Raw genomic sequence first — 15917 nt, 5'->3', positions numbered from 1 at the left:
ATATATATATATATATATGATATATGGACCTTTAGAAAGAAATGAGGAGTAATGACATAATCTAATCTGCATTCATATTCATGAGCTCACAGATTCTTCTAAAATAAACCGAGAGGTGAATTGCACATATAAATGAAGAGATACAACAATTAATTTCTACAAATAGTGGATGGAACGCTTGATATAAGTAACATCCTAAGTCCATAAATTGCTTTGTACATGTGGTTCTCGTTCATGAGTTAACTCTAACTAATTCTTGTCCTCAAAGAGTTTGTAAGTTACAGAAAGTTAAAAAAGACTCACCTATCTCTATGCAGCAATATGATATTTGGAGGTGAACTTAGGTTTGTAGTGTGAATTAACATTTTACTCTTAAAGTTCCAAAATTTGAGTAATCCTTCACTACCGGCTGTAATTGTTAACTGGTTTAATCCATCTACTGCCACTCCTCTAACAGCACCTTCATGGGCTTAAAGTAAATGCAAAAGAAAAATAAGTACACACATATACATATACATACACACATAGTGTAAAGAAAAAAATAGCTACTTCCCATAAAAGTTTATTATTTCATTTAATAAATTATTACCGAATACCTAATATTAACACCATTTTTTAAGATGATGAAGTTAACAGAAATAATTATGTCATGTGCTCTTTATCACAATAAAATACTTTTGGTAAAAAATAAAGCAGACTTGAATCTCATTACTAAAGTAGTTTTCATTGATTCCACAAAGATAATCCCAAAGATTATCAAAAGATGTTATAGTGAAAACTAAGAAGTTTTCTGAAAACTGAACTCCATAAAATCTGAATTTTACAAATGTGTTAATCCTTTCATTCCATTTGAATACTGTGACATTAAAATTTGAAGGAGATTTAAAAATCAAACCACATGAAAGGACCAAGTTGAGACCAAAGAATTGGAAGAAACATTAGAGGCCACCTAATCCAACACATACATGGCAAGATTCTCCCCTGTAGGAACCTTAAAATATGATAATATAGCCTTTGCTTTAAGACCATTGGAGAATGGAGGGGAATCCACTACTTCCTGAAGCAGCTCATCCCACTTTTGAACAGCTCTAATGCTATTCAAATTCTCCTGGAGCAAGTTATAACTTAGAAAAAGGCCAAGTTAGCTTTTAGGTTAAATCTTGACAATATCCTTTTAGAAAGTAAGATACAATTTTGCAACAATTTGAGTCTGCACTCCCTAAAAAGCACTTCTTAGACTACATAAAACATTTTTATTAATTCATAACGTACACCAATTCCTTAGCAAGTTATCACAGCTTCAGTTAAAAGACTTCACCTTATCAAAATGCAATAAATGAAAACTTAAAAAAATAAAATATTACCTTTTTCCACTCCAAATGAACCTCGATGCATACCAGACTGCATGTTATAGACATCAACATTTCCTGATGTAAGACCAATTACAGCAAAGTTTCCACAGGAAGTTATATCTACAGCCTTTGGAGAAAATGACAGAAAGAAATAAATGTTTAATTAACTACTGCTATGGTTAAATTCAGAAGGTAACAAGCACAGACACGGGCCTGGGGGTCAGAAAATCCAGGCTGGAACTCCTTCTGACACAAGTCTTGAACCTGGAAAAAAAAATCACCTAACCTCTCATCCATCCCATCAAAACTGAGCCATCTTTTAATTTACTACTTATAAAAGCTAAGCCATGTGTGCACACGTGCGCGTGTGTATATGTGTGTGTGTGTGTGTGTGTGTGTATGTGAGAGAGAAAGTAAAAGAGAGAGAAAGAGGGGGAGAGAGAGAGAGGGGGAGAGAGAGAGAGAGAGAGAGAGAGAGAGAGAGAGAGAGAGAGAGAGTCTCCATCCCCCTTGTGGCATATATTATTTTTATACTGTTACTGTTTTCTCCTTCTGACACTCTCTCAAAAGACTGTCTAACTTCTAACCATTTTACCTCTCCATCAGCTTTCATACCTGTCTCCTTCCTCTTTCTTCTCAAAGCCATCACCCCAGTAAGACATTCCTGACCACCTATCTACACAACTCTAATATTTTTATGCGTACATTTTGCCATGTTATTCCTTTGTTCCAAAGTCTTTAGTGACAGTCAAGTGTTTCCTAAATAATTTTCAAATTTATTTGCCTGTTCTTATTAATGCCTCAGACCTTACCATGTACTGTCATATGAAATGTAACTTTTACACCATTACTAAAAGTGTGATGTGCTTTACTTCCTCTTATTTCCTACATAAGTCCCTTGGGGATACAGGGCAGAGGTTTTTAACCTTTTGGTGTGTCCTGGACAACTTTGACAATTTGGGACTCCTCAGAATAATGTTTTTAAATCAATAAAATACAAAGGACTACAAAAGAAACCAATTATATTGAAATACATTTATCTAACTTTTAACAAATTATTGTCTATTGTCAAATGGAAGTAAAGCAGCCCTCTGTCCAGCTGTCAATAGAAATTCAATTAAATTTCCCTCACCTATCCCCAATGAAAGCTGATAATGCCCTTGAACATTGAGATTTTTAATCAAAGAAATTATGTACACAGTACAATATATAACTATGACAGAGGTGGCAAAATATACATTTGAGTTTAAAAATAATTTCCACAGAAATGGCCTTCTGGTTTATTCTAGGGTAACTGAAAAGTTAAGCAACAGAAACACTTCAATTGGTATGAATATCTGGTTAATAAGGGGCTTTCTATCATGTAAAGCAATATTAATTGTATTTAACTACACTGTTTATTTTATCTTTATCGTGCATATATTGATTCTATACATGCTTACATATGCACGTTACTAAAACCCAAGAGTAGGGATTGCTTTGTTTTTGTATACTCAGCAGCTAACACAGTGTCTGGCACATGGCAGGTATTCAACTTGCTGATTGATTCTGAGAGGTCTCTTCACTAAAAGGAGGGCTGTTCTGCTGCAACAGATATTATTAGATATTGATACTTCAAAGTTCTACTGGATAATAATAAATAAAAATAAAAATAGTTAAGACAAAGTTCCCTGCAAAAAAGATCACTTACTGTTGCAGCTGTGTTCTGTAGTTTATCTTTTTTCCAATTTTCTGGTTTCAGAAAATAAGCTCCCATGGTACATTTTTGGTAGTTCCAGGTTGAACAAGAAAATCGTCCTTGATGACAAGCAAGGATTCCATCCCAGTCACTCTCATGAGCATTCTCTGAAACATATTCAAACCATTATCAATGTTCAATCTCTTGAAATACTTGTGGGAAAAAATATACTTTGTGAAAATATGTGTAGTAATTTCTTAAATCAGGTTTTCAGAAGGCAGTAACTAAAACCATAAATTTGTTATTTGCTACATTCAATCTAAGTACTGATAAGATTATTTTTGTGGGATATTTATTTATTAAGCACCTACTATGTGCTAGACACTGTGCTAAGCACTGGTAAATAAGGATTTAAAAAAACAAACTTGTTTTAGTTTGTTTTATGGTGTTGTTTTATACCAACACACATGCAAAAGAGATACATCTTTTTATCCAGTAAGGTGGATGAAAAATACACGTTGTTCAGATTATGACATGTACCGAAATAAGTAGCTCATAGGCTATCAATAGGCTCTATCTTGGAAAAATGCGACAGACTGAAGAGGCAGAGAGAGAAGATGACACTGGATTGCATTAACAATTCATGTGTTCAACAATTCCAATTACCACCTACAGTTCTAAGAGCCTCTTCAACATAAATATTTCATATAGCTACAAAACAGGTAAATGACATAATCAGAAGAATTAAAATGAAAGTAACCCCAAAATAATGGGAAAGTATACAGAAGATATAAAAAGGCTATAGCATGTTATCAATAATCAAAACTTAGCATGATCAGAAAAAGATCTAGGCCAATGACTTCTCAAGAATGAGACAACAGATAAGTAGCTTGGGTGGCATCACCAAGAAACTCTGGTAAAAGATACTAAAAGATATAATGAAAGGTCTGTAGCAAGTTGAATGGGGCCTGTATAAAAAAGGCATGAGAAAACATGAACAAAAATCTCAAAGGAGAAGGTATGGAAAGATGACTTTTTATCTGCATCAGGGGAATCAATATCTATGCTAATAAAATCAGAACCATCAAAAAAGACTGACATCTTAAAAGTGTCTTCCCACACTCAATTAATTTTTATCCATGAAAAAAAAAAACCAAACAATACTATTACACTATCACTAAAAGTGTTGTATACTTTACTTTCTCATGTTTCTCAGGATGTTCCTTAGGATAGAGGGAGGAGGTTTTTAACATTTTTGTGTGTCCTGGACTCCTTTAAGAGTCTAAGGAAAATAATGTAAGTGTAAAATGTACAATGTAACATGTAAAAATGTAAACAATACATAGGATTACAAAGGAAATCAATTATATTGAAATATATTTATCGAAATATTTTAAAAACAAGTTCAGACTTGAGGTTAAGAAGTTCTGATCTACAAGATTACTTTTATTACTTTTATTTATTTATTATTTATTACTTTTCCGGGCCTCATTATCCTCATTCCACTAGGCTATTTTATGATCCTAACTGTATCAATACTATTTCTATTCTATTTTTGTATAATTCTCAAATTATTAAAGGAATTCTAATTTCATTTGTGAATCTACATATTTCTTTCTTTCCTTTTCCTTCTTTCAGTAAAATGGATCATTCCACTGTTTTGTTTGGTTTTTTTAATTCTATTAAAGAATGAGTACATTAGGAAGTGAACAGATTTAAACTTCTAAATAAACCTAAGGCCCCAGCTGATGTATAGGTTTAAATGGTCCCCTCTCCTACTAACCAAGGATACTTGAGAGTCTCCGTTATCAATAAAGATCTAACCAGAAGAAAAATTTTACAGGTCTTCTGGAATAGAAGAAAGTCTAAATTTTTGATTAGCACCCTGAAGGTACAAAGTTCAAATAGCTTTTTAGCTATCTGAAAGATCTAACCTGCACTTTTCTTCATACGCCTTTACTGGATTTAATATATTTAGATTTCAGAAAATTCAGGAACAATGCAACATTCCTTATATTTTAAAATTTCTCTTGGCACAACAGGATTTTAAGGGTAGGAAAGAGTCAAATATAGAATCTTTCATTGGGATTAAAAACAAAGAACTTAATGCTCAGAAAATGTTCTATATCCTTGACTCTATTAATTTAAATACTTATTGTACTTATCAATTTTAACAGCAAACCAGTCAACAAGACACCCTGTTGCTTAAATAAGTCAAGAGATAAAGAAATCTGTATACTTCAGAGAAGTCAACAGTAATTTCTTGATTGGTGTATTATGTTGAAAAAATAACCAATTATCCTCTCCTTTAAAGACAAGCTAGTATTATTCTGCCTGCATGATAACCTATTCTAACATTTAATCTTAAAATACCGATTTAATAGCATCACATTACCTAGACCAGGCATTGAAGACTCCCACCATAAACCTGCAATAACCTATTCTAATTCTATCTCTCACTAATCCCCTATGTAAACCCTAGGCTCCAGCCTGCTTCAGATCAATCCAGTGTCTGAGTTGTGTCAATTATATATCCTTGTTCATGCTATTTCCCATTTCTAGAATGTTTGTCCCCTCCTGTCACATCCTACACATCTGTCAAAACCTTATTCAAGTTCTACCTCTTACATATTAAACTGCCTACATTGATTTCACCCTTTTTTAAATGCACAGCATTTGTTGTTCCTACTACCTAACATTACCTTGGGCCAGTTCTTATATGTACTTATTTAAATTTCCAAGTATGAATCTTCTCGATTAGATGTTAAACTCAAGGAGAAAAATTATTCTTTATATCTTTCTGTATTCTTCATTGTACACAGAAGAATAATAGTTTACAAACACTTATTTACTAAGTGGTAGAAAAAATTGCTATGGGGTAGAGCCAAGATGGCACATACTCTAGCCCTTCCTCCACAACCCACAAAATACCTGTAAAAAATGACTCTCAACGAATTCTAGAACAGCAGAAGCCACAGAACAACAGAGTGAAAGAAGTTTCCAGCCAAGGGTAATGTGGAAGGCCAACAGGAAAGGTTTATCTCACCAGACACTGAGCGGAGTGGAGCCCAGCCCTGGACGCACAGCATTGGGAGGAACAGGACCGGAACAGGACCTGAACAGACCTGAACAGACCTCTGGGGCAGAGTTCTCAGCAGGGAGGGTCCCAGATACCTCAACCCACAAGCAACAAAGAAAGCTCCAAAGGTCAATGTGGGAGGGCTTTCCCAACTGGAAGAGAGGGAAATGGGGTTCCCCCAGCACTAGCCCCAGGCAGTGGCGGACAGCTACAGTGGCTGAGGAAGCTGCCTGGGGCCACTGTCCAGGCAGCTCAGCTTAAAGCCTTTGGGGGAACTGAGCAGCTGATCTGAACCTCAGCCCTCAGTGAGGGCCCTGCCCCCACCCAAAGCCCTAGGGGAATTGAGCAGCTGATTTGAATCTCAGCCTTGTGGGGGGGGGGGGGGGGAGGAGGAGAAGCACTAGGACCTTCCTCTTGACAAAGGATTCAGAAGTCAAGTAATTGGCTGGGAAAATGCCCAAAAAAGGAAAAAAAAAAAATAAGACTATAGAAGGTTACTTTCTTGGTGAACAGGTGTCTCCTTCCATCCTTTCAGATGAGGAAGAACAAGGCATACTGTCAGAGGAAGGCAAGGCAAGGCCTCTGCCTCTAGTACCCCCAAAATGAATATGAAATGGGCTCAGGCCATAGAAGAGCTTGAAAAGCATGTCAGCAGCCAGGTAAAGGAGAACCAAAAAAATGCTGAGGAAAATAACACCTTTAAAAACAGGCTAACTCAATTGGAAAAAGAGGTCCAAAAAGCCAATGAGGAGAAAAAGGCTTTAAAAAGCAGAATTAGCCAAATGGAAAACACTGCTCACTGAACAAAATAGTTTTTCAAAAGAGAGAATTGAGTTCAGGGAAGCTAATGACTATGAGATAAACCAAGCAGTTAGAAAATAAAACGAAAAGGTTGAAAAAATAGAAGATAATGTGAAACATCTCATAGGAAAAACAACTGACCTGGGAAATACATCCAGGAGAGACAATTTAAAAATTATGGGACTACCTGAAAGCTATGATCAAAAAAAAGAGCCTAGACATTATCTTTCATGAAATTATCAAGAAAAACTGCCCTAATATTCTAGAACCAAAGGGCAAAATAAATATTGAAAGAATCCACCAATCACCTCCTGAAAGAGACCCTAAAAGAGAAACTCCTAGGAATATTGTGGCCAAATTTCAGAGTTTCCAGTCAAGCAGAAACTACTGAAAGCAGCTAGAAAGAAACTATTCAAGTATTGTGGAAATACAATCAGGATAACACAGGATCTGGCAATATCTACATTAAGGGATAGAAGGGCTTGGAATAGGATATTCCAGAAGTCAAAGGAACTGGGATTAAAACCAAGAATCACTTACTCAGCAAAACTGGGTATAATACTTCAAGGGAAAAAACAGTCATTCAATGATATAGAGAACTTTCAAGCATTCATGATGAAAAGACCAGAATTGAATAGAAAATCTGACTTTCAAACACAAGGTTTGAGAGAAGCATGAAAAAGTAAACAAGAAAGAGAAATCATAAAAGACTTTCTAAAGCTGAACTGTTTACATTCCTACAAGGAAAGATAATATTTGTAACTCCTGAGACTTTTTGCAATATTTGGGTAGGTGGAGGCATTAAACATACACACACATACACGTACACACACACACGCACATATAGAAAGAGAGTATAGGTTGAGTTGAATCAGAAGAGATGATAGCCATAAACAAAATAAAATTAAGGGATGAGAAAGGAAAATATTGGGAGTTGAGAGAGAAATGGAATGGGGCAGGCTATAACTCACAAGAGAGATAAGAAAAATCCTGTTCAATGGAGGTGAAAAGGGAGAAGATAAAAGGAGAAAAGTGAAGCTTACTTTCTTCACATATGGCTCAAAGAAGGAATAACATGCTCACTAAATTTGGTATGAAAATCTATCTTGCACTACAGGAAAGTAGGGGAGAAGGGGACAAGTGGGGTGAGGGGGATGATAAAAAGGAGGACAAATGGGAGAAGGGAGTAACTAGAAGTAAACACTCTCAAATGAGAGAACAGAATAAATAGAGGACAGGTTAGGATGGAGGGAAATATAGTTAGTCTTATACAACATGACTATCACGGAAGTCTTTTGCAAAACAACACATATATAAGCCTGTATTGAATTTCTTGCCTTCTCAGTGGGGATAGGGAAGGAGGGAGGGAGGGAGAGAAGTTGGAATTCTAAGTATTAGAAACGAATGTTGAGAATTGTTATTGCTTATAACTGGGAAATAAGAAACACAGGTAAAGGGGTATAGAAATTTAACTTGCCCCACAGGAAAAGGGAGGAGATAGGGATAAGGAAAGAGTAGGGTATGACAGAAGGGAGGGTACATTGAGGGAAGGGGTAATCAGAATGCAAGATATTATGGGGAGAAAAATTGGAACGGAATGTCGAAACCTAAAAATAAATAAACAACCAACAAAAAAAGAAAAAATAGGTGTTTACCCTGCTAACTTGTATGCAGGACATGTATGGGTGACAAAACAAAATGTAGAACTTTTCTATGAAGCTACCCTTAAGGATTCTTTTTACAATATGCTTTATAGAGGCAATCAATTCTCTAATGAGAATCTTCCAGGGAAGAAAGAATCTAAGTCAGTACCATACTATATACCAAATTTCATAATATAAGCAATTACTGTATTATCTTTTCTATGTAAGACAGAATGATAAAATAGAAAGACAATTGGTATCAAGGTCAGGGAGACATGGACTTCAGGTCAGATCAGGAGGAGGAAAACCAAGAGAGTAGTATTACAAAATCCCAGGAAGTAGAGTATTTAGGGGAATGGATCATCAACAGAGCAAAATGCTCCAGAGTGGTCAAGAAAAATGAAAAACTGAGAATAGGCCACCTGATTAAGCAATTAAAAGTTTAATGGTAACTTTGAAGGGAACAGTTTTGAGTGATGATGTCAGAAGGCAGAGTGCAAAAGGTTGAGAAAAGGAAGAGAAGAAGGGTTGGTAAGAAGTGACTGAGAAAGGGGCAACTATATAAAAGATTGCTTGGATGAGTGATAAGGTAAAGTGAGAATTTCTGAAGGAAGGGTGTGACCCTAAGCACATTTGTAAGCAGTAAGGAAAAACCAGTAGATAAGAGATTAAAGATTAGAGAATAAATATGGGAAAAATCTGCCAGAAAAGATGGCAGAGGATTATGGGTACATGTAGAAGGGGTCATCTCAGGCAAGGTAAAGGGCCACCTTCTGATCAAACTGGAATAAAGGATGAGAGAACAGAGGGTGATGCCCTTATCTAGTCATACACCTCTGATAACGTCTTTTAGATTGCTAGGGTCTATTTATAGTGATCGTTGTCCTTTAGATGATCCCAAATCTGAATTCTTCAAAGCCTGAGGTATTCTACAATTCATCAGCCATAGCTTCACCAAAAGAACAAAGGTATTAAAAAGATGAGTCTTGGTTTATGGGAGACATGAGATTATAAAAACAGCAAATTTTCCCAAAAACAATTAAGTATACTTTCCTATTCACTTCTAACTCATTCACCAACTTTATGAATTGTCTATTCAACTGCATATCATGGTCTGGAAAATACAGATCTTTCTATTTGTATTCCCAATTCCATAGCACAATGCTTTGCAAATAGAAATAAATGCATTTTCCGACCCACTGAGCATGTGGGTCCCCCCCCCCTCTCTCTCTAAACATATATTATACATACATACACACACACACACACACACACACACACACACATGAATATATTTATGTGTATAATCTCTTGCAGATCCTATTAATCGCTATGGGTTCAATGGGTTCTTCTCTCTCTCTCTCTAAATATATAATACACATACACACACACACACATACACATACATGAATATATTTATGTGTATAATCTCTTGCAGATCCTATTAATTGCTGTGGGTTCAATGGGTTCTTCTCTCTCTCTCTCTCTAAATATATAACACACACACACACACACACACACACACACACACACATACATGAATATATTTATGTGTACAATCTCTTGCAGATCCTATCAATCACTATGGGTTCAATGACTCTCCATAGTCGAAGCCTCTATACATATCTAATATTCATCAAATCTTTACTTAAAAGTATTTAATGTGATGAGTGCAGAAAACACAGGGCAATCCCTACCCTCAAGTAGCCTGCATTCTACTGGGAAACAGAACATGTAAATGCAAGTACACACTCAATAATTTATGGAGGGAGAAATCTGTTTCTATATAAGTTATAATAACTCCTCCAACCACCCTAGTTGGCAACCTTAGAATCATCCTTAGCTCTTGCCTCTTTCTCTGACTTCCTCCATATACAATCTGTTGCCAAGCTTGGTTGGTTTTATCTGAACAATATAAACGCTCTTATTGCTTGGATAAGCTGGGAGTCATAAACTCAAATCCTTGTGGTTAGACAGAGGACCATCAGATTTGATGACCAGCTCCGCCACTGCCACTCTAAAAGTCTCTATGTCTTATCATCTGTCCTGTTGCCACATCTTCCAGGCCCATAGGCACTTGCCATACCCCAGTCATAACACCCTTACTTTCCAGTTCTCTGAAGCTGAATTCTCCTCTATTTGTTATCTCTCTCAATTAGAGTATGAGTAACTTGAGCGCAGGAACTGTCTTACTTTGTCTATTTCCTCTATTGCTTAACACATAAATGCTTAAAAATGCCTTTTCATTCATTTTTGAGTAATTGGAACTTACGTATTCTTTTATCTACTTGATCTTTCCTCTGTATATAATTAAAAGTCATTTTGATGATTACGGATCACATTCAGTAGGCCATGGAATATTCCAGGACTTGAGGCAATCAGTACAATATCTTCTGCAAACATCTAGGACATTTTACCACTTACATGAGATTTTTCTTCCACATGGACAAATTGAACACTGGGTGTTCTCCACGACAATGGAAAATACCATTGTTAAGCACACGTCTGCTTGAGGCATCACTAATGATCAGGGGAACAAATATTTCAAAGACCCTGGGATGATTTTAACATATTCATGAAAGATGTTTTGTTGGAAGAGACTTTAAGGAATATGTATGAAATTCTTGAGAGAAGGGAAAGTTTTGCCTTTTCTGTTTGTATCCCCAAAGCTTAATACAGTGATTAGCATATAGCAAGGTTTTAATAAATGTTTCCATTCATTCATTTATAGGTTTTCTGACTGTATTAAATTTATCCAAATTAAATTCCTTCATATTTCATTTAAGTAGGAAAATTATTTTTTACTACAAATACTACCCTATCATTTTTATTATGTATAGTATATTATCATAAAGAAAGATTTAAGTGCTCAATGAAATTATTCCTCTATGTGCTTGTTTATAATTTCAAGTTTTAAGGGTTCTTTGGGATTCAAACAATCTGAGTCTATTCATACCAAGCTGCAACTTCTTCAGATTTTTTTCTTTCCTTTTTGGTAGAATATCATTACTCACTCTCAAACACCAATTTTTCTCTATTAACTTGTAATCACTTCCTCTTCTCCTATATCTAGATTGTCAAGTATCTCCAAATATTAAATTATCCAACAATAAAATTACTGCATTCATTGGCAATAATTCATCCCTATAGTACTTTTAAGTTTACAAAGCATTTTTCCTCACAACAAACCTATGAGGTAAGGTAATAGAAGCACTATCATACTCATTTTATAGATACAGAAACTAAAGCTTAAAGAAATTAAGTGATTCACCCACAACTTCATGGTTATTAAGTGTCAGAAGCAAGATGAATCCAGTTTTTTTGGTAATAACTTAGAGGGATTTTATAACTTACATAATTACATTTAAAGGAAATATATAAGTGACTTTTCAGAATTTTTAAAAATATAGTCCTTGGGTATATACAAAATAGTAAAATGAAACAAGAAAAACACTCTAACGTGTTAATAAGGAGAAAAGCTGAAAAAATTCAGCAACTCAATTTTAAGTACACACTGGTAAATGGTTGGAATTTAAGTTCTGATTTACTAGTCAACAATTTCACAGTCCTGACATTAATGTGACCGGTCCTGAATGTGGAAATCAATGTTCTCTCTATCCATCTCTGCCTGCTGAAATTCTTATCCTCAAAGACCAGTTTAAATGCCACCTCATTCATGAAGCCTTTCCTAAATCACCTAGATGGAAGGGATCTCTTCCTTCTTTTGACCTTGCATAACACTTTTTTATGCATTTACACTGGAATTTAGTTATCTGTCAGTATATCTCTTCACTACCAAAGTGTCAGTTCTAGTACCTAACAGTACACTATTAATGATCTTGCATTGTAACATAGTGGCACAAACTAGTATCCAATTAGGTAATGAGACAATCTAAGCATTCTTCAAAATATCATCGACTTTTAATATGGATGCCTCCCAAAATTCCTAATTTTTAGTCCTCTCTGCTATCTCAAAGTTCAGGAAAATCCTCATCTAATTACATTCAATATGTGTTTTCAGTTTATCCTCAACCGGCCCATGGATATTTGGGAGAAATAGCATGCCACAGCAACCTGGGAGCTGGATTTGATTTCAAGAAAACCTATATTGAAACACTAGCTCAGATATTTACAAGCTGTGTAAGTATCACTCTTTGAGCCTTCCTTTGCTTATCTGTAAAATGGAGATAATACCTGTAATATTTTCCTCAGAGAGTAATTATGAGGTTCAAATGAGATGTGCATCAAATGCTTTGTAAAACTAAAAGTACGATATTAATGTTATATAGTACAGAAATCAACATTAAATGATTTTTTTATAGTATAAATTCCAAAGACACTAGCACAATGAAACCACAAATCATTCCTTTAGTGAGCGAAATATCGTGATAGCACAAATTAGTACCAATTTTAAAAATATAAATTTGTTCTTTCCCCAGTCAGGCAAATGTATTAATTCATTGAAAATACTGATTTTCTAAAACATAAAGTAAAAAAAAATTTGTCAGTAAGATCAAAGAAATGGAACTGTAACTTTAAGAATTAAAGAAGGCTTTCATGCTGAAACATTAAATTCCCAGGCCCTCATCCTAGAAGAGTGATCTCTGTGGCTAATATAAATGAGAAGGTAGCACAACATAGTGGAAAAAGCATTAGATAAAGAATCAAGGGAACTAATTACCTACTGCTTTCAACTCTGCCACTAACTATATGATCTCAGGTAAGTCACATGACTTTTCTCAACTTAAAAAGGGAGGGATTTAAGTTCTTTAAAGCTTCTTCAACAAAACTATATCTGAAAGGTGTCTTACTTCTGAGTACTATGGGCGATCACTACTAAGCACTTTTTAATAATGTCATTTGTGGAAAGAGGAGAGGGGGTGGGAAATCAATAAATCAGTATGCTATAAATGAAAACAGAAGCTGAAATTTTTCAAACAGTACATTAAAGTTACCTGCTACAAATAATGTTATGGGTGGAAGTCTCATTGACTCACAATTCTTAAGGCCTTTACGTTTGGCTTGCTTTTTATTTATCATTCCTGGAAAACAAAAATGAAAAAAATCAATGAATATCTTACTAATAAACTTGTATAAAAAGCATGTATTTGCACAAATTTTTAACAATATGTCTTACATGATACAGTAAATTTACTTTCTATTTGACAATATGGAATAAGAACATTGTGGAGAAGCAACATTGATAATTATCAACACTGGTATTTCTGCTCATGTCAACTTTAATGTATTCTTACAGAAATGATGACTCACCTTTACACAATGCTTTAAGATTTAAAAAGCATTTTCCTTATAATGGTATTATGGAAAGGGCATGGGACTAACATATGAGCCAGTGGGTTCTTCTTCAGGCTCTGAACTAACTAGCTGTGCAAACTCAAGCAAGTTGCTTGTTCTCTCTTAAGTTTTCTAATTTGTAAAATGACAGGGTTGACCCAGATGATTTATAAGGTCTAACAATGAGATTCTATGACCCTAATCTTAGGAGCAGGGACCCCTTCTCTACTAAACCAAATCCCCTATAGTATCAGAAGTTATCAATTTCATTAAGGAATAGGAGACAAAGCCTGTGAAATTACAGTATAGGTTCAATCATGTCACCCCTCTCCTCAAACTCCAGTGGTTCCCTATCACCACCAGGATCAAGTAGAAAAAAATCCTATGTTTATCATTCAGAGCCCTTCACAACCTAGCTCCCTCCTAACCTTCCAATTTTCTTACACTTTACTCCCTAACACATGCTCTTCAATCCACTGACACTGGCCTCCTGGCTAGTCTATAGATGAGATAACTTCACCTCTTCTTGCTTCAGGCACTCTCTTTGGCCATCCCAAACCTGGAAGTCTTTCCCTTTTTTCACTCCAACCACTGATCTCCTTGGCTTCTTAAACAACAGTCCAACTAAGTCCCAACTAAAATGCCATCTTTTACTTCAATTGGTCAACTTTTATTAAATGCCTATTATGTGCCTGGCACTATGCTAAGCATTAGGGATTAAAAAAATTTTTTTAAAAAGGCAAAACATAGTCCCTGCCCTCAAGGAGACTGCAATTTATTATGGGAGACAACATGCATATAAAACTACCTATACACAGGATATGCAGAAAATAATTAAAAGAGGGAAATCACTGGAACTCAGAGGGCTTAAGGATGACTTCATATAGAAAGTGGAATTTTTAATTGAGACTTAAAGGAAGCTACAGGGGTTCAATAGTTAAGGCAGAGAAAGAAGAGCATTCCAGGCACAGGGGACAACCAGAGAAAATGCCCAGAGCTGAAAGATGGAGCACCTTGTTTGTGGAACAGCCAAAAAGCCAGTGCTACTTGACTGAAGGGTATATAGTAGGGAATAAGGTGTAAGAAGACTAGAAAGATAGGAGAAGGCTAAGTTATGAAGGAATTTGAATGACAAATAGAGCATTTTGTATTTGCTCCTAAAGGCAATAAGAAGCCAATATAGTTTACTGAGTAGGGGGTCAACGTGATTACATCTGCATTTTAGGAAAATCACTTTAGTGGCTGAATGGAGAATAGACTGGAGCGGGGACAGACTTGAGGCAGGCAGACCCAACAGCAGGCTATTGTGTAATTGCGGTGTGAGGTGATGAATGCCTGCACCCTAGTGGTGGCAGTGTCAGAGCAGAGAAAGGGGTATATACAAGAGATGCTGAAAAGGTGAAATCAAAAGGCCTTGGCAACAGATTGGATGGGGGTGGGGGGGTTTTGTGTCCAGTGAGGAATCAAGGGTAACTCCTAGGTTGTGAGCCTGAGGGACTGGCAAGATAGTGTTGCTCTCTACAGCAATGGAGAAGGTAGTAGGGAGGAGGATTTTGGAGGAAAGATAATAAACTCTGTTTTGGACATGGTGGATTTAAGACGTCTACGGGCCAGTTGGTCTGAGATGTCTCAAAGGCAGTTAGAGATGTAAGATTGGAGAGACTGGAGCATGAGAGGTAGATTTGAGAATCACCAGAATAAAGATAGTAATTAAATCCATGACAGTTCATAAGAATATTAAGTGAACTATTACAGAGGGAGAAGAGAAAAGGATCCAGGACAGAATCCTGAGGGAAAATCTATGGTTACAGGGCATGAACTGGAGGATCCAGCAAAAGAGACAGAGAAGAAAAGTCCTATAAGTAGGAGAGAAACCAGGAGAGAGTGGTGTCCTGAAAACCTAAAGAGAATTGAGTATCCAAGAAAAGAGAGAATGAACAGTGAGTGACAAAGGTTACATATAGAGAGGTCAAAGAGAATGAGAATTAAGAAAAGGTTATTGGAACTGGCAACTAAGAGATCACTAGTAACTTTGGAGAGAACGGTTTCAGTGGAATAATAAGGTTGGA

At 35.8% G+C, this 15917-nt stretch overlaps 1 protein-coding gene and 1 long non-coding RNA gene across 2 annotated transcripts in view; one reads left to right on the top strand and one right to left on the bottom strand.

The window, feature by feature from the left end:
- Positions 1 to 13285, top strand: part of LOC140496962 (uncharacterized) — a 238544-nt gene extending 225259 nt beyond the window's left edge. The window contains exons 9-10 of the long non-coding RNA XR_011964469.1: positions 12575 to 12693; positions 13134 to 13285. This is a non-coding gene — a long non-coding RNA (uncharacterized lncRNA). The remainder of the gene's footprint in view (positions 1 to 12574; positions 12694 to 13133) is intronic.
- Positions 1 to 15917, bottom strand: part of WDR36 (WD repeat domain 36) — a 58349-nt gene that overhangs the window by 22263 nt on the left and 20169 nt on the right. The window contains exons 11-14 of the mRNA XM_072597382.1: positions 13509 to 13595; positions 3043 to 3197; positions 1365 to 1479; positions 304 to 469 (exon numbers count right to left, since the gene is read on the bottom strand). Coding sequence (XP_072453483.1) covers positions 304 to 469; positions 1365 to 1479; positions 3043 to 3197; positions 13509 to 13595 — 523 coding nt within the window. The remainder of the gene's footprint in view (positions 1 to 303; positions 470 to 1364; positions 1480 to 3042; positions 3198 to 13508; positions 13596 to 15917) is intronic.

The sequence above is a fragment of the Notamacropus eugenii genome, chromosome 3 (assembly GCF_028372415.1).
Source record: "Notamacropus eugenii isolate mMacEug1 chromosome 3, mMacEug1.pri_v2, whole genome shotgun sequence".
Taxonomy (NCBI): domain Eukaryota; kingdom Metazoa; phylum Chordata; class Mammalia; order Diprotodontia; family Macropodidae; genus Notamacropus; species Notamacropus eugenii.
The sequence above is the reverse complement of the archived record's forward strand: the minus strand, read 5'-3'. Positions and strand labels throughout refer to the sequence as shown.